Source organism: Homalodisca vitripennis, chromosome X, assembly GCF_021130785.1.
Source record: "Homalodisca vitripennis isolate AUS2020 chromosome X, UT_GWSS_2.1, whole genome shotgun sequence".
Classification (NCBI taxonomy): domain Eukaryota; kingdom Metazoa; phylum Arthropoda; class Insecta; order Hemiptera; family Cicadellidae; genus Homalodisca; species Homalodisca vitripennis.
Genome location: NC_060215.1, coordinates 39,485,264 through 39,509,738, shown reverse-complemented (window position 1 = coordinate 39,509,738; position 24,475 = coordinate 39,485,264). Strand labels below are relative to the sequence as shown.

The following is a 24,475-nucleotide window of genomic DNA, read 5'->3' as shown; positions in this document are numbered from 1 at the left end:
ATCTTTATATTCGTAGCATTAGAGATCAGTAGGACTAAATTATTTTCATCATCCGTATTACATAAAATTTCTGTAATATAAGTGTAATATTTCTTACATAAATATAAGTGTTTAAAATTGTAAACCAAAAATATACTCATATATGATCTTAAACTGAATTTGTCAGTTACAATAATATAATATAATTAGCAAAATTTTGTATTTATTAATGATGTCACGTGCTATGTTAGGTATTTAAGTCAGGTAGTTGTCATTGATTTTGTCATATTTCTATAATTATGTTTTTGGTTGAATATTTACTCGCAAGTTTCTTTTTTAATCTTTTTTAATACCCTTAGTTTATTACAGCTATTACATAACTCTTATTACAGATTTTGTAGTGTAATTATTAATTTATTTACTACCAATTAAGGACTCCACATTATAATATGTTGTTTTTGCCCTATTAATTTGAATATATTCCAATAGCACAAAAAGATGATGACATTTTATTCGTTGTGCACCATCTCACATTTTGTAAAGTGTCTTTGGAGTTATAAAGAAAGTTCAATATTAATATAATTAATTCGATATAATTTCTATGTTTTGCAGATATGTTCGTGTAAAATGTCTTTGGAGTTATAAAGAAAGTTCTATATTAATATAATTAATTCGATATAATTTCTATGTTTTGCAGATATGTTCGGATATAAAACGACTCATTAATTCGGATATAAAACGACTCATTAATTCGTAAGATAATAGAAATCAGAACCGTTCCGAACTGAGGTCGCTATCAGCCGCATGTACAGAGTTTGTCAGGAATTTTCGGGATTTATCGGTACTGCTCGGCTCTGTCCCCACTCTTTCTCTCCGCCTCGGTTGATCACCCCATTAAATTCCAGGCGTGAGGAGCTCGTTTGTGCGGTGTGCCGGACAACCAAACTTAGTATAAAATTTGAAAACCACTTGGAATTAGTAAGTGGTAATAAGCTGCGAGGTGGTTTGTTTGTAGTATGCTGTGGTTAAATTAAGTTGTTTGGTCGACGTAGTATAGCAACCAAGGAAGGAAACCATAGCACCATAAGTTTAATTTACGACTAAATGTTGAAAAAAGCTGGTTGTTATAGCGAATTAGAAAACCTACTTATATTTGCATAGTAGGTTATGTGATGAATTACTGTTGTCTCATCAATGGAATAAGTGTTTAATTTCATACTGTGTGACAAATCATTTGCTGCTTCATTTTAGGTCTGTAGTCCTATTAGGAGTAGGGTACAACAGAATCTAATATTCCTGACTGTATAGTAACAAAGTTTTATTTCATATGGAGTGTAAAAGATTACTTGAAATGTTGGAAAGTCATAGTGAGAGAGACAAACTGTTACGGTTCCTTTGCTATACCTCTCAGTTGATTGGAGGAGTTACCAAACAGAATAAGTATTCAAAGTTTAGTCATCAGTTAAGTGAGTGCCGCACAACATTGCGATTACTGGATGATGTTCCTATGTTAATGTATTCTCTGTCATACGGATTGGGCAAAAAAGTGAGTATATTTTATAAATATTAAATCGTTCAGACCTACTAGAATTTTATCCCAGTTGAAAAGAGTTCCCTTTTATTAATTAATGTGTTATGCCAGGTACTAAAATAATAAGCCACTGTTGGAATGCGTGCAGTTGCCTAGGCGACGGATTTCAACAACTATCATTTAACCATTCTCTTAATTTCGTTGATCCAGATAGCAGGGCTCAAACTAATACGACCAAAAGACACTGGTACAAAGTGAAGGCCAATATACCTTATACCTAAAGGTATGGTGTCCTTGGTGATCACTTCGTTTTGGGTACGAGTGGAATTCCTCTTTTTTGTACCTACAACAAAGCTAAGATTAAGCCAGTCGAACTTTTGTGGTGTTTGTCTTGTTTTGGTATTGGCATATACAGTTTGTTTTGTTTATTATATTTGGTACATTTGTGAGTGTACTGAAATATTTAGTTATTTATTTGCTATAAAATAAATTTGTTGTTAACTGCAATATGCACAATAAGTGGTGATGAATTTGTACATACTATGAAAGTCATAATGTTAACTATTCAAGAACGTTAGTGATCCAGAATCATAACATGCCAGCACATAACTGATGCCTTTAGACGAGAGCGAGGTAGATGATTTATTTTGTGGCAGTCCTGAGGTTGATAATGAACAAATTTCCAGTGATTTAGAACCTAGTTTTGGCCTATTTAATAAAAAAATGACAATAACAAACAGTAGTGCACTTCATCAGAAAGAGGAATCTGATTCAATGATTCAGTTTAATCAATAAATGATTATATCCCATCATGTAGGCCTTGTCCTAATCTTACAACTTTAATCCCTGCAAAGAAGCATAAACATGCCGTAAAAGTATTAGACCCATGCCTCTTTTCTCAATAGATTACTCTTTTCTGACCCCAGCAAGATTCTGTGCAGGCTTGTAGTCAGAATCCTGTGCACAAGAAACACCTTTACTAAAGGAACTTCTTTGAATAAAGCAGAGCATGATAATTATTTTCCTTTGGTTCCTATTGCAATTTCTGAGGGTTTGGTGCCAAAATATATATCTGAAAAAGTGCTTAACCAGTTGAATACTTCTATCCTGTACTCCATTGCTACTAACAAAAATAGTAACAGAAAGAAACTGGTATGAAATTCTATATATGTTTAAAATGAAAACAAGAATGATTCTAGAGTGAGAGTGGCTTCCTACAGCTATAACTGAAATAGAAAGGCTTCATATCATGTATTAGAAATATAGGAAGAATCGAAACTATTATATAATATATCCTCAAGGATGGTCATAAGTACAATGAAAGCAATGTTTTAAATTGTTGTAGTATTATTAGAAAATATAAAATTCATTGTTGCTATATATTTAATAAAACAAATATTTTTTACAAACACTCAGTCTGACCCAACAGTTTTGTTTGATATCTATAATTTCCATAAAAGATTTTAATTTTATGTACAAAATAGTTTTTTGAGGTACATCTTAACAGGTTTAAATCTGTTAACCATTAGGTTTCTACAGTGGTTATGTTTTTACGAAACGTAAACTGGAATGAGGGACTGTGTTATACAAACAGGCAAAGAAAAAGATTGAAACAAACCATACTCTTAATTAAAGTTAATAGAAATAAATTGGATAATATATATAAGAGGAAAAGAGTTAAGTTTACGATAAATGTTATGATTTCAACCAAAAAAATGAAACGTGTATGTTACTATGTTTCCACAGTAAATACTAGTCTTACCAGGATAAATACAATGTTAGAGTGTTAATAATGATTATTTATAAAAATAAACAACCAACTTTAACCGACATACCTGTGGCTCACAACATGCATATGGATGCTATATCTCCTAAGAATGATGCATTAAGATTTGTCTTGATTATGGCTTTGAAGGTTCTAGAATGGTCACTCAAATTTGAAATTAATCAGTTGATATAAGCAATAGCCTAGTTTGTAGGCCACTTCTAAGCGTTAGAAACAGAAAAGATCCATATAAAGTTATCTACAGTAAGCACTACACTAGGCCTAAGTTACACAAACTGTAACACTTTTAAAAAACTTCTTAGTTCACCAGGCTACGAATCACAAACTAAAAAAATAGTGTGGTGCACAGACAAGACAATCGTTCCTTATCACCAAAACGGTTACAATAGCATAGCTCATAAAAACCTTCATACGTCATAAAAAAGCTTGACACGTCATAAAAAACTTCACATGTCATAAAATGAACATCATGTTCAAATTACAGTATTGTTCTTCTGCTTTCCCCTATAAAAAAGTTAATTAAGATCATTAAATGTTTAATTAAGACCAGAACTGCTACATACTGCTTTACATTGGTTAGTAACAGAATGAGTCTATATTCAACCAGTACTAATTTTAGCCTACATAATTTATATAACTAGTATATAAATCCCAAAATAATAAGAGGTACTCTGGAGGTTAATTCAGTTGTGTTTTTGAAATAAGAGGTTGAGAGTTAAGCCATTGGTTCAGTGCTCAGTTGTAAAATAAAAAGCTTAAAACCATAAGTTCTGAATAAAAGTAAAAAATGTCAATTTTTCATATATTTTATAAGACCTGGACTTTGCAATGAAGTTAACTAAAATTACTCATGCAAAAAACAACATCTCTTTGATTTTATGATCATAGCTAGGGAAGCTGATGAATTTGTATATTACAAAATTAATTTTTCAATTATTGTTATCCATCACAATAAAAAATAAAATTAATATAGTTCATTAAATGAATGTATAGTTCATAGCTTATACATGAAAATAAATGGTTAGAATTCCATTTTTATACTGTATAGTTTGTAGAAGTTTGCATTAAACATAAAAACCTGTGTTAAACATACATACTAGCCCATCATCAGTTGAGTAACTTATTGCACTTCTTGGCCCATTATTTTCGAGAATTTTTGTAACCCACATAATTTTTTCAATGCTATTCGAGGCCTGCCATACCAGCTTTGAGCATAAATTTAATGTACATCCATATGAGTGGAGCTTCTTTGTTATTTACTATATATAAATAAATTTTGTTTTGTTTCTTTTGAAATGGAAATCATTTATTTGTAAAATGTAGTTATTTAGCTGACATTTTTCATTAAAACAGTTATATAGAACAAAATAATAAGTTGACAAAAAACTCACAATATTTTTTACTTAAATTCTAATTAAATAAAAACTGATTAGTTAATATCCCTAAGGAGTTTGTTATAAAAACTTTAACTGATACATTGATATTTTTGAGTACATAATTAATGTTTGGGAGTGTAATGCAATTTCTTCCCTACTTCTAGTACTATGATTATGATTACATTTAACATATTGTTGTGTTTTATGTACAGTTTCTGTGATGAAAGTTGTGTACTGGCTATTATGGTGTGAAGTAATATTTTTAATTTAATACTCTTCTGATTTTTGAGGTTGCTAAATTGAAATATCTTGTATTTTGTTGGTTCTCAACTAACAATGTTTGATGCTCCCAGCTTGTGGAAACATGCATACTTTTTAAGTGGTCGTTCTCGCTTATGCGTTGACAGATTTCATTGAAAAAAAGTACCTTTGGAATTTTAATAACAGTTTATTTGAAGTAATTTAAAGAGCATAAAATGTCTGGCCATAAATGTTGTAGGCAATTCAAGCCATTTTTGGCCTGGGCTTGTATGTATCAAAATGAATCACATAGAGCTGACTGTGTATCACACGTGGTGTGTATCAAGTTATCTATGCTAACTAGATGAGCTACAAGGTAGTAGAATCTTTGACTATAACTTTGCAAATATAAAATAAAACACAAATATTGGAGATCATTAGTTAATATATACAATAAGATAAGGTATCACTAGTAGTTGAATTTGTTTTTATTAAAAAGGGCCAATAAATAATAAAAATACAACAGAAATAGGGATTTAATCGTGTGCATAGTTCATTATTTTAAATGCTCATAAGACATCAATTTGTACAACGAAAGTTACAGTAGAGGTTTAAATTGTGAATAATTAGTTCTTAGGCTTACGCGCGGGTGTTATAACAAACATCAAGGTTCACACTGTGTCTAAACGTAACTTAAACAATTATCTTCTTGAAATATTGTCATCTTCAGTCAATAATGTTTTGGTTTAACATGTGTTCACTGAAGATTGTGGAAGACCTTGATGTTAGTTGTGAATATAAAGTTTGAAGGGAGTTCCATCGATCTGCTTGGCATGTATATACGTCATAACCAATATAATATTCTTTCCATGTCTTTTGTATCCTCCGCAGAACTTCCATAACAGCAAAGTTTTGTTGTTTTTGAAATTTTAAATAATTTTATGTTGAAAAGAAGATTAATTTTGATAAATTGTAATTTTATTACATATTAAAAAAATACTTCTTCCAATAAAAAAAATTTATGGAGTGTAAAGTATTAAAATTCTTAGGAAATGAATGTGAAAAATTACGATTTCTGGCTTGTTCTACAAATATATATTTGATTTTTTTCTGGAATTTTACCTCCTTGTGACATTTTATCTAGTGCATTGAACTCAAATTATAGATTTTATGATTTTTTAATACAAAAGCCCCTACACTGTTTATTTTTGAGATCACAATGGTGGTCATTCTTTTGTAGAACCAGTTTATAATTTAATATTTAGGTAATTGTGATTGTAACAATTTTTAGCTAAAAACCTGACATGCAAGAAAAGTGAAATATTATCTTTTAGTGAACAAACCATTTACTGTATTTCTCGGTGCACTACTTTCTATTATATTAATTATACCAAATGAAATGTACGAGTAGGCTATTAAGATTAAACGTGTATCTTAAAACTACATTTTCTACCCAAGATCATCATAAAATACTTAAAATAGTATTAAAATTGACAACCATATTAGAAAATGATGACAATTGAAAAAAATTGGAACTACATTTTCTTAATTGGTTTTAAAATAAGGACAGGTTCCCTATTAATAAAGTTTTGTCATTAAAATGATAGTTTTCACAGTTACAATGGTAGTCATCATGAGTTGAATATTCTGTATAGTTCAATGTGGTATTGAAGTTACTTTCAGGTTATTCAACATACTTTAATTGGAAACTTATTTGAAAAGAAACTATTATTGTTATAGTTGCTCCCAAAGTTATGTATCAATGTTTTAGGAACCTGACACTTACATGCAAGTGTGTGGAGTGATAGTGAATATACTGGACCAGCTCTACTACCCTCTTGAACATGTGGCGTGGGCTGCTGATAAGGGTATCCTCTCCCAGAACAGTGAAAAATGGTGGCTGGCCAGCAACGTCTGCTGGGCTCTCTCCCTGTACTTCAATATTGCCAGGTAATATTTTATGTGTTGGAGAGTACTTATTTTCTTCAGGGTATCTAGCAACCGGTAAAATCAGAAATAGTCAGGGAATTTTAACAATATGGAGAATGTCATGGAAAAGTCAAGGAATTTCAAGATAGACCGGGAAATTTGTCTGGTTATTCTTCTAGGGTGTCATCCTGTCATGGAAGTCCCTAAAAATGTATGGATTTTAATGAGGGTTCTGGAAAAACGTCTAAAATCACGGATTATCATGCCTTTGTCACAAAAATTTGCTGTTTAAGATATCTGTTTTAAAGCATTATAATAATAACTAGTGACCTGTCGAAGCCAAATTTAGAATCTTCAAGAAAGATTCTGGTCTGAAAATCGATTGATGGGATCCGACTACAGAATCTGGGGAAACTTATTGCATCATTAACTGCAAGGTATCTTTTATTCATTGTGAAAAGGTTTTGTTGTATTTTATGTTTGAAAAATCGTAAATAGATAATGTTATTAATGAATAGTTTGAGTTTATAAAGTAGTATTTCGTTTGCAGTTAATATTAGATTAACATTATAGATCACTATGAGTCTGCTGCGTAACTTCCCGGACGACAGGTAATCGGCATTATTGATCACAAAAACGTCATTGTATTGTACTTTGTGTATGAATAACCGTAGAGATAACCTAATTAACAAATTATTCTAGTTCAGTAAAACATATTTTGCTTGTAGATATGTATTTATGTAGAAGCATCACCTTGTGTCTGCTACGTATATTAGTGGATAACAGCTGAACACCAGTACGCTAGTTACCTATAGTTAAAACATGTTTATTGTTGTACCTTGTGTATGAAAATCTGTATATAGATATCCTAATTAACAAATTATCGTACTTTTGTAAATATTTTACTTGGAATGAAATGTAGGATGTCCTGTTGTCAAGGCAACACGTTCCAAGAAATAGTGGTGAGTGTTTCTGCGAGTCTCTCACCAGAGTGCTTTTTGTGCGATCACATAGCAATCTAATTTGATTACATTTTGTTTAGTATAAAATTAATTTATGCAGCTTTTTTGGCAAATAGTAATAATTTTTTTATTTGTATTATGTTTTGTATAGAAATACAGTAATTTATTGTATAAATAAATAGTTTTTATTATTAATATTTTGTTTTTTTTTTTTATTAAATCAAGATATTTTATTGTGATCTCCGTATTGTCCAAGTTTTTCCTGTATCTGAGGTATCTCTGGTCCTGTTTAGTGTGATTAATTGGAACTCTACTGTATTTCAAGAAAACCTAATTATAGTCAAATCAAATAATTTATTGTCAGGACACTACAATAGTGTATAACAACGTCAACAAGTTATAACATGTGAAACTAGTTCAAGAAGCATACTATTACTAGCATTGTAAAATTCATTTACACTATATATACACTTCAGCAACATGTTTTTTATGGAGGTTTCAACCTAGGCCTAGATAATTTTTTTATATGTTCAGGTAAAGCATTGTACAATTTGATTCCCAGATACCTAAAGCTACTTTGCGTGCTTGTGTATTTACACTTCATCAGCAACAGATCATTCCTATTTCTCGTAAAATAGTTATAGTTATCACTAAGGCTAACAAGGTCATTCAAGTTATCTTTAACATACATCAAAACACTTAATACATAAACGAGTTGTCAACAAATTCATGTTATTACGTATTATTTTATGTAAAACAAACTTGACTTTGATTTAAACTTAAAATTGTAATTAATGATTACTATTTGTTTAATAGAACTTAGTTACATATCATTTAAGAATTTAATTGAAGAAAAAAAGATTTGAATTATGATTTTCTACTCATTTTTCAGATCACTCCGATATTTACACCTACTCAACTCTGATCCCATTCACGTACACAATGAGTCTGTTTTGAGGTAAGTGGACATTTTCATTCCATGCATTTATGCATTCAAAAACCAGATAAAAGAACAAGCCAACAATGAGAAGTTTCATTAATTGTTGTAACGCTGTAAACAGAAGGCACCACGGGAAAATGGGGGAATGTCAGATTTTTCAAATTTTTCAGGAATAGCAATTTTCTCCTTAATTCTATTGTACCACTTACATTTATTTCCTAATCTTTATGAAACTTATCTATGATTTAGCCTACCTTATATTAAACTTATACATTATGTACTAATAACATCAGTTTACCATTTTAATGGTGAAATAAATAAATATATTATATGAGTACAAAATATTTTCGCTAAAAAGGGGGAATGTCATTAATGTTTTAGGAAAAAAGGGGGAATGTCACCAAGGTTAACTAATTCTAGAAACCAGTACTAAATTAAATGGCATAAAACGTATATATTTAAAATTGTCTTCTTAAATATGGTTCCAAATAAGAAAAAATACACATTTAAGTTAAAAAAGGCCTTTATTGGTAAAAAAGTAAAACCGGTACATATTACCTTGAGAAAAATAAAACATGTTTGAAATCAAACAATTATCAAATAGGTCATTTTTATTAGTCCTTTTTTCCACTCTGAGTAGGCCTATTATTATGATTATTTGTCTTTTTAGACTTAGGAAAAACTTCTTTGTCAATGGCATTTCTTTTGTTCCTTTTCTCTCCTTTCTCAAGTTTTGGAAGAAGGGTATAAAAATGTCTGGCTTGTACACCACAGAACATCTTTAAAACTTGTAGATCTGTGTACTTTTCATGGGTAATAGGAAGAGCCCCTAAAACAAAAAAATTTCCTGAAGCATGTTGTTGAAACATTAACAACATTTAAGTCCAATTTTCTATTAGGAATTTAAATTTTATTTTAATTTAGCTATCAAGAAAAATGCTAAGATTTATTCAATATAATTAGGTTGAATTATTAATAAATTATTTATTAATAACTAAAGAAGTGGTCAAAATATTATTTTTATCACATTTTGATTACTAGCAGTGAGTAACAGTAAAATGGAAAAAGTCTTACCCTCATAGGCATAGTCGGGTAGAAAAAACTCTCCTTCAGGCAAGGGTTGGTCTTGTGGTATTGAACCTGGTTGGTTAATGACATGGGCCTCCCAATGTCCATGGAATGTTGCTCGGTGCTTCAGGAAACGGGGATGTTCTTTAAGAGCTACTAACTCTCTTATCGGCCTTGAAGGAAATGGGCACTTTGAAAAATAAAATTGATCTAAGTGTGAAGACCAGTTCCGTACAAACTCCCTCTCAACTTGGATTACATGGAATGGTGAGGGTTTGACTCTAGCACCTTCAATTTCATCAATCCAATCTTTAGGCGTTTCAATCCACTTCTTTTGATTGATGCTTGCCATATTACGGTCACACTCTAAATACGAGTGACCACGAATTGGAAAATTCATCTGAATTTTGTCTACTCTCTTAGTGTGACGGACAATGTAGTGGATAGTGCGAAAAAAGGGTCCAATTCTTGTTTTGACCCCCGCAAGAATCACAAAAAATGTCCAGTTCTTTGACAGAGGGGTCAAGAATTGCCATCACAAAGTAAAGCAAGAAAGAAGCCACCTCATTGGCACCCTTGTACGCCACTGTTTCATCGTAAACAAAGAAAAAAGATTCGTCTGTGGACAGTATACGCGTATGTATATTGAACATACAAAGTGTTAATTGTCGCTTGTAGTACACATCGTTAGTTGTTATATGTGGTACTGGCAAATTCTTTTGGAAGTCCATTGCAATAGTTTCAACCTCTTTTGATTGTTGACTTCTTTGTTTAGAGGCACGTTTGCGAATGTAAAACATATTGGCTTTTAACAAGTGTAGTTTTTTTTCTGATGTGAGCTCTTTCAATTTCTTTTCTGATTTTACCCTTGCTGTAGTATTTTCAGAACAGGATTTAACAACATGTTCTATAGCTCGAATCTCAGCAGCGAGTTTGTCACATGAACTACAAGTATCCATTCTTGGATAGCCAAAACTGATGTTGAATTCTGAATTGAAAACGGTTCTATATTTCTCGTATGATACTTTTTGGCCTGGGTACGCTATCTTAAACAATTCAAACATCTTTTTTATATTTAAGTCTGCTGGAAGATAGATACGGGTAGAAGAATTCGTGCTGTAGTGACTTCGTTCACCTTTAAACGAACCGATATGCTTGTGAATCGCCTCAATTGCCTCTTCTGACAAGCGGTGTTTATGATTTAAGTGTTGGCCTCGACCATCCTTAGGAGTTCCTCTTTTTTTTAAATAGTTCTGTATTACTTCAACCTTTTTTTTTGTGATTCCATGAAGCGACCGAAAAGCTTTTACACAAACAGGAATTTCTACCACAGATTCCTCCCTATGAACTCGAACACGATATGAATACGAGTTGTCATGAAATTTAGCATTCTCTTCTGGTTGCCTAGATCTCCTTTGTGAAACTGTGTTAACAATAACCAAACCGGTTAAGTAGGAATTCTGTTTATTTACGTTCATTTGGTTGAAATTGGATATAATAGTAGCACGTTCTGCAGGTACAATCATTTGAAAGCATTTTAACCTCAAACAGTAACAATCAGGCCCTATTTCATGTGTGGATGCTAGTAGCTTTTTCTTAACATCACTTAAACGACCAGTTACCTTTCGTTTCTTTGAGGTATTAGATGATTTGGAGCTGTTACCTTCACCTTCAGATTCCATAACTCACTAATTAATTAGTAACACACACACAACATCTTAAACTCTTACAAATTATCACAAAACATAAATAGCCTCAACAATCAACAGTGCACAGCTACAACTTCACTGACTGCAGCTGAGTGAAGCATAATAAAATAAAGATAGTGCTGCCAACTGACATTCCCCCATTTCCCTGTGTTTCACAATGACAGTCCCCCTTTTTTCCGTGGACTGCGTATTTTCAAACGTCAATGTCTTGCTGACTATTCCCGTTCTTTCCATGGAAACCAAATATACAAAACGAGATTAATGAAAAGTTTCCAAAAATACAAAAATTAAAAAAAAATATTTTTTGACATTCCCCTTTTTCCCGTGGACCCTTCTTGTCCTTTTAGTGTCAAGCCTATTGTGCAGTTGAACCAGATTGCTTCTGCACCCTCAATATAGATGAAATCTATGATTTAGTCTTTCTGTTATAAAACAGAATTGTTTTAACTCAGTTCAAAACAACAACACATTTCATCTAGTGGTGATGTGACAGGTGGAAGAGACCTTTTTTTTTGGAAAATGCCATTTTCAGTCAAACTTGGGGAGTGCCACAAATAATGATTATTAGACTTTCAATTCTCTTACCATTTACTACATTTTAGTTTATTTTCCTATACAAAAACTAATATCAATATGGACTTCTTACTTTAAATCAAAAGGAGTTAGTTAGTACTTTAACTGCTGCATCCTAATTTTGACAACTTTCTTACACTGTCACCTGTTTTAATAATTTTTAAATAAATAAATTTTTTTAAACAATTATAAGAAAACCATGGGACTTACATTTTTTTTTAAAGCTGAGTTCTTCCTCTTTCTACACAAATGATAATGCATAAATATTTTCAAACAGAAAGTCTTGTTTCAAAACTTAAAAACATAATGTTTTTTGTAAAAAATAAAAGTTGACAAAAATCATCACCATTTACTAGTCTATAACATATTTCTCATTATCATTTGCTGTATTCAGTATTTTCATTACTGTTACTATAGATGCAAATATTTACAATTGAAATCCACTCATGTTTAAATATTTTTTTTAGTCTGGGGGCCTAACCCACTTGTTCTAGGGCCATCATCAAAATCTTCTGAAGCTGAAAATAAACAATAAACTGTAAAATTCTTTAATAAACCAATTGTTTATAAGACACAAGAATAGAAGTCTTTATTACTATTATGCTGATATTTGTTTTTGGAGTAAAAAACAATGTCAACAAGTCCATCGGTAGTAGAATCAGGATCATTATCTGTCATTTTGGAATAAATCATCACTTTCACTGTCACTTGAAAATCTCTTCTAGCACTTGATTGTCTTCAATACTGTCACGATTCATTGTATTTACTCACAAAACAACAGGTGTTAACTAAAGTAATAGCAAGCAAAACAATAACAATGCAGATGACGAATTAGCATAACAACAACAAATGGCTGTCCGGCCACCGCGCTGCGATGACGTTTTCGTAAACAAACCACTTTTTTCCGATATTCCAGATGATTACTAACAATATTTCATAGATCATAATCCTTAGAATAAGAAAACATGGAAATAGCGAATGACTGTCAATGCTGAAGTCTAAGTACGTTTAAATGCATTTTTATAACAGTATTGATTTAATTGTTACTGAATTATGAAGTATCTTTAAGTATTATAAAAAATTATGATAATTTTCCATCCTGACATGTTTTTTGCTCTGGGATGTAGCCTACTTTGCCTTTTGAAGTAAGTCCTGAAATAGGTCCTAATATTATTAAAGACTATACTGTTTCATTCAACAAGATGTTAATGTTAAGAAAGTGAATTGATTTGTTGTTCTTATTGGTGCCTCTAATTCCTGTGATTTTTTAGGAAGAAGGGCACACCTGATATAATGAAGAAAACTTTAAGGCTGCAGTTGGCAGAACTCATAGCAGTTGTCTGCTATATATGTGATTTTATTAATGCTATTCACTGGATGCCAGAAGGCTTTCTTTGGGGTGGAAGACTGAAGCAGTGGCAAATTGGGGCTCTAGGTATGGCTTCTACCCTCCTAAGTTTTCTAAAATGCTGTACTTACAAAGATTCTTTTTAATTGGAAAAATAATTCAGGTTACCTGATTTTACCATTTTGAAATTTAGAGTTTTAAAATTAATAATTGTATATGTTTCCAAAATTAATTTATGTACATATTTTTTAATCATTCAAAAGTAGAAAACCTTTGTAACAATAAGGCAGATTACAAATAAATACATGAAACCTTTTCTACCTGAGAAGAGACTTGGGCACAAAACATTATTTTTATTGTTAACCAAATAAAATGTTAACTCACATTAATCACAGAATTGTAATAGCTTATGTCTGTGTTTGAAGGTTATTTTTGACGTTTTTTTGACCTGTAGTGTTACTGATTTCTTGTTTCACTTAACGATGGCAAATGTCCGGAAAAATCCTGTTTCCTTCAGCTTATGTCTGGTTGTTGAACATTTCCTACCACTGATTTTGTTTAATTTTGGTTTAGTAGAGCAACTTAATCATAAATTACTCCAAAGATACTTCCCAACGAACTAACTATTCTTCTTTGTTTCATGGATTTTTTATTATTTCTGGAAGTACGAGGTGTGTCCAAAAAGTATCCGACCTTGACGTCTGGCATGAACTGACGTTACTCGGCGGCAACGGCAATCTGGTCCTCTTCAAAGTACTCTCCTCCACAAGCCACTACCTTATTCCAACGCTCCTCCTACTTCCGGAAACACTCCTTAAATTCATTTTGCGGAATGGCTAACAGGTCCTTCGTCGCATTTTGTTTTATTTGTTCAACATCATCAAATCTTTTTCCTTTCAAAGGAATTTTTAATTTCGGAAATAGCCAGAAGTCACAAGGAGCTATGTCAGGACTGTAGGGAGGCTGTCGTAGTTGGTTGATGTCGTGTTTGACCAAAAAACGCTGAGTAAGATATGAGGAATGAGCTGGAGCGATGTTGTGGTGCAGGATCCAGTCACGGCTTGTCCACAGTTCGGGTTGTTTCCTTCGCACTGCGTCTCGTAGCCGCCTTAGGACCTCAAGATAATACTCCTTAATCACTGTCTGGCCTCTTGGAGCATATTCGTGATGAACAATGCCGTCCTGGTAAAAGCAAACTGTCAGCATTGTTTTGACATTGCTTCGACTTTGTCTTGCTTTTTTCGGCCGTTGCTCTTCGCGAGTTTTCCACTGTGAAGATTGAGCCTTTGTTTCAGGGTCGTAGCCATAAACCCATTACTCATCACCAGCAATAACTTTTTTAAATAGCCCTGGGTCACTTTTGATCAAATCCAGATTGTCCTGTGCAATTTCAAGTCGACAGTTCTTTTGGTCTTCTGTCAGCAGCCGAGGGACAAATTTTGCCCAAACACGGTTCATTTTTAAATCTTCGTGTAAAATGTTACAAACTGACGATTTTGGTATTCCTAAATCTTCTTCCAGCTCTCGGGCAGTCAATCAACGGTTTTCATTAATTGCTGCACAAACTCGTTCAACATTTTCAGCGTTTCTGGCCGTTGAAGGCCTGCCAGATCGGTCATCACTCTCCACTGATATGTGGCCATTTTTAAACCGCCTAAACCACTCTTTTATTTGTGTATCGCCCATAGACACGTCACCATAAACTTTTCATATCACAGTAATTGTCTCTGATGCTGAATGGCCAAGTTTTTGGCAAAATTTAATGCAAATGCACTGCTCAACACGTTCAGTCATATTGAAATGTGACGCACACACACGACAGTACAGTACGGAACAGAGCGCTGTGACTCACTGAGTGACCGGATCGTATTCAATGCCTAATATAGGAAGGAGTAGGCTCGCCCCTCCCCTCCAATAACCGGTTCGAGCCAGTCGGTTACGCTGCGGCTGCCTCTGGTTGGCGGTCGGATACTTTTTGGACAGACCTCGTATCTCAGATTTGCTGTTGCTGTTTCACACTTACAAGTAGAAAAACAACTTTTAAAATAAGTTAGAAACATCTTAGATAAGTGCCTTTATTGTTAACTCTTGGTAATCTGCCATGAATAACATATGTAATATCAAGTTCATGGAGAACTTTAAGACACTGCCATTTAAAAGTAATATTGTAAACTTTTATGTTCATTATGAACTATGGTGTTTGTTATATTTATACCAATATAGTTTTCTGCAATATTGTCAGAGAAAAGAAGATGTAGTAAAACCCAACAATTTTGCTTATCTAGATCTTTAAAGATCTGTTATGATTTGTTAACTTTATAGATATTTATATTTTCTTGTCATATATTCAGTGTAAAGAAACTGAAGTCTGGCTCTAATTATTAAAACAATTCTTGTTTCTTATTTTACTAAATGTGATAAAGTTATAAGGGCTACACAGAAATAACTGATGTTTTGAAATTTAAAACTTCCAAGTCAAAGTAAAAACAATTCATAGTATATTTGTTAAGTCACTCTTACTCTGTTTTCTACTCAGTCATAGTCTAAATTGAGGCATTTATTGCAACTATGCACTAGCTTTTAAATTCTGTCAATGTAAAAAGTTGCTGCTCACACTCCAACCTCTCATTTATGCAAACATGCAGTTCAGATAATTTTGTGGCCACCACTATGTAGACTATCTTTATCCCAGAACTAATATCTCTACTCATGCCTGATAAGTCAGTTGTCATCCTTGTAATAGCTAAGCATGGTTGTTCATGGTTTCCTGTTAAAACTCTTGGTAACCATATTGCATAATACTTTTACACAATTTTTCTGTTGGTTTGTGCAACAAACTTTGTAAAGTATGAGTGATATTAAGCAAGATCTTGATACATGTACTGTGTTACGATAGTTTTCACTAACATTTTCATTGATTTCTGATATTTAAAAGCACCTCTACTTTTTTACTCTCTAGGCTGTTTTCGGCATATAATACAAAGTCTCTGGCAAAGAAACTTGCGGATAAATTCCAATTCTTTTCTAGTTTTGTTTTGTCAACAACAATCTTTTCACCGAACTTACCTCATAACTGGTGGGATTTTTTTTAAAGTGCACTTATTAAAAATTCATTACAAACAATGGAGAAAGAGTACAGTCTGAATGCTACCATAGCTGGTTGTGTGGTAAATGTGAGGACATTTTGACATTGATAGTTAATCTTGTTCTACACGTTGTCAAGCCATATGTAAATGTCAGTTACTTTCTAGACAGCTATTTAATTTATGATTATTTAATAAAATAAAGATTTAATAATTGGAACTACTGTAGCGTTTTTAAAGCTACATTGGTTGATTTTTTAATTACAACTTAAATTAAATGAACATTTTTGGGAAAGAAATATTGGGATTTAATTTTAATTAGATTGTGAGAAGTTAGGATAAAAACTGTCGTGCCACAATAGCACACAACGTGGGTTTGGGGTAACATAACTAAAATAATCGAGTCAGGAGCATACTACTAGCCACACATCAAACGACTTTATTGTTTTCTTTCTCAACCAGCACCGTGTTACTTTATTGAAATCCTTTTTCACCGGACAATGTATCTTTTTAGTTACTCTCCACTCTGATATAGCTGTTACTCTCGTTAAAACCTCTTCTTAGAACAAAAACCCTGACTTAACTTCACACCACAGTGTGACTATTTTCTCACTACCCACATATCTATAAAACAACTCAAACTTGATTTTATTCAATTTAGATTGAATCCTATCAGGAAGCATAGACCCTATCTCACTTAGAAGTAACTAAGTATACCTTAAAATATACTCTAGCAACCACTAAACAGAGCATTAGACTTTAAATCTTCCAGTACTTCTCTTGAGTGTTCTAAATGACTAAATTCCCTCGTACAAAAGATAGGAGTAGCCCATCCAGCTATTTATTTGACACTTCTGACACCAAATATGTCGTTCCACAATAGTACACGACGTAGGTTTGGGGTAAGATAATCGAGTCAGGAGCATACTACTTTATTACACGCAAAATTCAAATGACTCAAAACAATAGCTTTACTAAAACCATTTCATTTAAATTAGCATCAAGCAATACAGAACACTAAAGTTATATGATTACTTTAGACTATTTACTAGGTACATAATCATGAATACTCAAAAGTCAAAGAAAACCTGGAGCATTGGAAGACTTAATGTCGAAATACTTTTAGAAAAGGATTTAATTCATTGAGAATTTGGAAATTCAGGCAAAGTCGCAACGGTTCTTAGACTAATAGTGGGAGGGGCCCACTTACTTGGTGTGTTGTCATCAAGTCTCGGGAACAGAATGATCAAGAGACTGAAAACTTAGGACATACTGCAGGGGTCCCCACCCTGGTTGTTGTACTTAGTTGCTATTTGATTAAAGCTGTCAAGAAAGTTTTTTGTTACCATAAATGGTATGTTACAATGTTGGATGGCTATGTTTGTTCCACTCATGATAGGGGTCATCGTTCTACATATAGTTTTATCACGTTCCCGCTTCCTTGAGGAAGCTTATCCAACGTTTTAGTTCTCTTGGGAAAATACATTTGTCATATTTCTTTTATCACATGAATGAACCAATTTTAAATAATATTAACAACGTTTTGGGGTTTAACTAAATAATTTTATAGATAGTTTGAGACGAATTTAACTATATGGGGTGTTACAGTACTACAATACAAATATGTAATCCTTTGGCAAGTTAGTGCTGGTCACTTTAAATTATTAGGAAGGCGGTTCACTGCCTTGAATTGATCAGAACTTGTCTTGTGTACTGCAGTTACGTCAGATCTGAGAGGGCTATTGTTTCTCGAGTTGGATACGGCTGGGCCAATGAGAGAACACCGTGGATGTCCATCAGAGGGAGGGGGAGAAGGGAACTGCCTGCTCATAATTTTCGGCCTTCTTTTGGTAATTAAGTTGATGACAGTGCGCGCCCTGTTTCAAAATTTTTTTCCGCGAGGGATTTTGAGGTAAGCACCAAATTTATTGTACTTTATATTGAAATAGTCTTCCAGATCTGATATTACATTAATTTTGTTGTCTTTTTTATAGGAAAAATTAAATTTATAGAAACCAAAGAGCAATCTGTAAACTGACTCTTGATAAACAATAGAGCACAATAGAATCAAACAAGTTACATTCGGTTCAAACTTGCAAGAAAAGTGAATTAAAATTGAACTTTGTTAATAACTTTGATTGAATTTTGAAAATTTAGTAATTTATTAATATTTAATTTGAACGGTTTTATTGTGAATTATTAATTGGAAATTATCTGAATTGCAAATACTTGAAAGTTAAGGTACAACTAGTAGAAAGAGAAGGCTGATTTTTTATTTTGAATTTTGAGTGAACTTAGAAGTGAACATTTTTATTTTAGTTATTTCTAAGTGGTATTTGATTTTTATTTGAAAACTTTATTATTTTATTTCAGAAGAGAGCTCTAATCTTTAGTTTGATATATTTGACTGATATTTTTATTTCTTGCCAAAGGACCTTTTAATATTACTAAACGGTTTGTCAATTCTTTGTGGGAAATAGAGTGATGAAAAATCTGAAACATTGAACTTTTTTAATTTGCCAGTTTAAAATAAATCCATTATTTTTATTTAGAACTATGATTTTTTTTTAAGACAAACCAGATAATATTTAATAGTTAAAAATTAGTAATAAATTTTACTGAATATTCACTCGGAGCTTACTAATAAAAAAATATTTTATATCATCTTGGATGTCTGAATAATAATATCTACAATACAAGTCATTATAACTACTTACAACTGTAATTTGCGTTATCATATATCACATGTTGATACTTATTGTTTATTGTTAACCATACATTGATTCAGGCTGTGTTTGTTGGTTGTAATCTATAGAGATGTGTGAATATTAATACATTTGAGTAATGGCAATTTTACTCTAAGCTCTAGTTGGTAGATATAAATTATTTGAAATACCAGTCCTTAACTAAGCATTTTTAACAATAGCTAGTACAGGTTCTTTAGTTTATTCATGAGTCGTAGTAGAAAAAGCCAGGGTTTCCAAACAGAAAAGTTTTTTGCCCAAGTTCACATGATAAAGTGATGATAGATTACGGCACAACATAACATCAACTTGAGAACAACGATGCAGATTTGGCTTGACATGTTGTCAACTAAAAACATGGCTTGACGCAAGTCTAAAAAAGACAAACACATGGTTGCAGAAGGACCCACCATTACAATTCATTTGTAAATCTGACAGAGAGACTAAGTATAATTAATATGGAAGCTTGAATTGTGAAATAAAAACATGCAACAAAAATGAGCTAGTTCAATCAAAATATCTCATTTTTGATGTTTTTTTTATTTCACAATTGTATTGATTAAAAAAAATATTTAAGCTTCATATTATTGCCTGGAATAAAAAGTAGAGCATTAAAATTCTCTACTTTACGTTTTATCTTGTTAAATATTTTTTCTCTTCCTAATTTATTCTAGTTTTTTCAGTCGGGTTAAAGTATTTTTACAGTAACAGTTTTTCAGCTTTACACATTAGAATTTTAACAATAACTTTTCAAAACTGTATTAAATTGTAATAAAAGTTTTATTGCTTACAAAATTCCCTAATCTACTTAAATGTAGTGGTACTCATACATCTCCATCACCTAAGAAGTTTAATGTATTCACTTAACCCTCAATCTGGTAAATGCATGATATCCAGCGTCAAGTAGACGTCTGGAGATTGTATTTTTCGTCAATCTGATTCTGTGTGTAGGAATAAGTAAAATTTCATAGTGAAACAACTAATATAGCAGATTTAAGTTAATTTTCAGTAGATTAACTAAACATTTTCTCATTTGTAGAAGTATTGCTTACTAATTGATATATATATATATATATATATATATATATATATATATATTACTAGTTTAGTTTACATTGTAACTGAGGTTAAAACCCAGGTTAGATCATTATTAATTTATTTTCTTAAAACTTTGGTTTAAGATTAAGAAACACTTCTTGTTCTTTATGTTGCAAATGTAGAAACAATTATTAGCAATTGGAATTTAATTAAAATGATGTTTGTTTTCCTTCATAAATTGCAAATAAATATTTTAACAGAGTTTTGGAAATATATTGTACTATTTATGTGTTTAGTATTGTAAGACGTTCCTTCTTTTTTATGTTTAGTAATTTTTGCAAATCTATATTGTAAATGTTACATGTCAGCAGTGATGTATATTTTTAATATCAGTTCATATACCAAATGTTAATTGGTATATGACAAATTTTAAACATTTCTCAGTTCATAGCAAAAAAAAATCACTAGTTTGAGGGTTAAGATAGTGACAATCAGTGAGATATAGGTTAATTTAATTGTATTTTAATAGATAAGAATACTATGTAGATAAATATATAGCATACCATAGAGTTAACTAAAGATGTTTTTATTCCACATAAAGTTTGATATTTTGTACCGTAAATAGACATGTTTTATCAAAACTGTTTTTTTTACATGTTATTATTTTCCCTACTTTGGGTTTTAGCCTTTTACTCTTCTACTAATTTGACATTTCAGTTAAGATTTGTAGCCATTCAAAAATGCAATAAGCACTCTGTTAACCGTTTTTCAATCAACCGCCAGAATCAATTTTGTCAGGATGGGACATTCTTCGTGTAGTCCAGTAGAATATATGAGACGGGTCATATCTTTTATCTTGAAATACTGCAACGTAAAGCATAATATTGACAGATGAAGAGATTGTTAAAGCTGTAAAGAACAATAATATCGTAATAAGAAAATAAAATCTTTGTTCATGGGGGAGGGGGGGAAAGAATAAAAATGAGCTATATAGATGGATGAATGCATGGCGGTAACAACGTCCATAGATTAAGAAGAGCCTCGACTGTTGTCAAAGTGACTTTTATTAATTGGCGTGAATATGCGTCCAAGAAATTAATTTAACAAAATAAGGAAAAGAAAATCACTGACTTAAAAAAAAACATTATGGTGTAAAGTAGATGTGTGTACTTAAACGATTTTAGTAAATAGTGCCGATTAAATCATCATCACTCAACGAAGAAGTACACATAATTTTATTTGGGTATATGGTCGGCTGAAATTAAATTATTTTTATTCTTTGTCGTGCTGAGTGTTTTCGTCCACGTGTGTTTATTAATTTGTGTTGTGATTTTTATCTTCATTACAGCATTTTAGCATTACAGCATTGTTCAGATTTTAACAAATTTGACAACCTGATTTGATAATGGAACAGTACTCTTGAAACTAGTCATCCAGATAAAAAGTTGGATTGACGACAAAAAGTTGTGTAACCTTATTTATTGATAGTAAAACATCAATCTAAGAAGTAAAACATGTTTAAATACTCGTTTTTTTGTATCATTGAATGATGGCAATTGTTTTGTAAAATCATGTCACCTCCATAAACTTTCTCCATCATCAAAAACAAACTTTAAACAGAGAGGGTTATATTGGCTTATGCAAAAAAACATGGTTAAACGGACGCATTTCAATCGAATAAAGAAAGCAGATGCAACAGGAGAAACAAAAATTGACTGATTGATACTCAGCAGTTGCCACTTTAAATATAAATTCTAGGTTTTGTTAAAATCTTAACGCCTAGTACGACGTAAGCAGACTTTATTGGTTTTGATGTATGTTCTCAGCATCACCAAATAATTATTTTACCTTCTAAGGATTAACATTATATAAAACTGCTAATGATATATTATAGTGATGGGATTACAAATTGAATTTTATTTTACAATTGCGTTAAGTTTTCATGTTTACTTTTAATTATGTGTTGCGAATAATTAATACATATATAATATTATAAAAAAGAGAAGTACTAAACTGATGTAAAAATGCAAGAGGCATATAGTCTTGAACATACACATTTTCTAGTGTTGATATATAATTTATACAGAATTCTATTAAACAAACTAACCTTCTTCATTGCTATTACATGGAGTATGAAATATGTTGATTATAACAAAGTTAACCCAATACTCTTTAAAATAACTTCACCCTTTGCGCTTGAAAGGCCAGCAGCACTGGCCACACGAAGGTTGCAGACAGCTTGCATTAGTTTTGCTGTAGTTTGTCCTCGCAACTCGTGTGGCCAGTACAGATGGCTGCGCTACTTTCATTGGCAGCTCAGCGGCCATAATTGTTGTTTGCCTCCCCAGATCGGAATTATTTCCTCTGCGTTATTTGCATAGTAATTTTAAATGTGTTTAAAAAAGAAATAAAAAATAATTTAAAATTAATTTGTAATGAATCTTTCTAATACAAAGATAAACATACATTTTGAAAATTTAATTCTTATACGTATATTGTAAAGATGTGTCATAAATTATCATTAATTAGCTTTTACAGTTATGTTATACTCAAACATGAACTATTTTACAATTTTTAATAGTCTTTAAATTTGTTACACTATATAACTTTTAAAAATACATACCTATTTGTAGTCAAGAATAGTTAGCACATGTCTTCAAGTATAATTTCTAAGTTTCTATCCCTTCTATCAGTTCAGTGTATAGGCCCACTACACGTCATCCGTCTTATTTGCACAATCAATGTTTAGAGAAGAATTATAGGCTAATTTAAAATGTACTGCTTTATTTAAAAATTAATTTAAAATAAGGCTGTTTAAAAGGTTTCAACACTCAACATAAAAAAAAGAAAATATTAGAAAATAACTGCTATGTTTAATGGCCAGTGGTGCAGGCCTTACGAGCTATGGACATATAATATCTTGGACAGTGGAGCTGGTCGTATGAGCTCCAAGGACAAATTATAAATACTGCATTCGAGTGCATAGGGTTAATAAATGTATTTACATTCACATTTTATATAATTAATCTGTATCTCAAAGACAGGAGTCTGAACAATGACAACATAGTACTATGCTAGCGGATTTAATTTATTTAGTTAAATCAATAAACTCCTGGAACTATTAACCGCTTGAAAAATGTACAGTAGTTTTAGTGAAAATCTTATAAAATGCAATTGAGTAGTTTTATTCACTTAGCCACTGAAACAAACCAACTTATAGAACTAAATAAACCTAGCGAACCGCTTAATTAACTGAGTTCAGTTATTTTTCAAAACAGTTTAATGAAAAATTCAACTGATATGAAAAACTTCAACCATTTGCATAGGGTTTTGCTAACAAATAGAATGAATAAATAGTTTCATTTAGGAAACAGGATTTTTCCAGAACATTTGTTCTGAAACAAAAAATCAGTAACACCAGTAATCAGTAACATTTGTTTCACTGAACGATGGCAAATGTCCGGAAAAATCCTGTTTTCTTCCCAATCCTTCCATCATCAAAAATAAACTTCAAACAAAGAAGTTTCAATAAGTTTTCCTATCACTGGTATATTATAAGTTATAACTGTAAGTGGGCTTTGCTGGTCGTGATGTATCTTCTGCAGATACACCAAGTAATTATTAAGTATTCTAAGCATTAATATGTTGAATTATAGGTTTTTTGCAGTACGGATGTCTGTCTATAAATTACTGAAAAATGCACCTTAGTGAGCACTTGGTTGGGGTGATCTTGTTCCCAATTTAAAATTTTGGTGCTAAATAACTTATTATGAAAAGGGTTTCTTAGTTCAAATAATTAACAGATTTTTTGTGATGTTGAAAAATGTTTAACATTATATTTTTAGTAAGGGACTATAGTAGAAATTCCAAAGTTCTAGTTACAGCTCACTCTTAATAATTAGTGATTTTTTCTGATAAAAATAATACACATTTTTAATTTCTATGTATTCCAATGGTTTGATTGCAAAGTGTTCAAAACCATTTCTTGTTTGCACATTAGCCCATTTGAAATCTATATGATACATGCATATATCTGTATGTGGTAGTTTGAACTCTTACTGTTTCTAAACTTAGTTTTTGAGATTATGTTACAGCATTAGGATTATATATTATATATACATGGATATTTTGTCTTTCCTATTAGTCCAAGAGCTGAGAACCAATATGCA

The 24,475-nt window shown here is 31.6% G+C and overlaps 1 protein-coding gene across 1 annotated transcript; it reads left to right on the top strand.

Moving 5' to 3' along the window:
* Nucleotides 1–900: 900 nt before the first annotated feature.
* On the top strand, nucleotides 901–18,694 carry LOC124368937 (peroxisomal membrane protein 11C-like). Its single transcript, XM_046826491.1, has 5 exons — nucleotides 901–1,525; nucleotides 6,684–6,862; nucleotides 8,696–8,761; nucleotides 13,365–13,528; nucleotides 18,244–18,694. Exons 1-5 carry the CDS (start codon nucleotides 1,307–1,309, stop codon nucleotides 18,438–18,440), a joined length of 825 nt encoding a protein of 274 aa, XP_046682447.1. The 5' UTR covers nucleotides 901–1,306; the 3' UTR covers nucleotides 18,441–18,694.
* The last annotated feature ends 5,781 nt before the right edge of the window (nucleotides 18,695–24,475 follow it).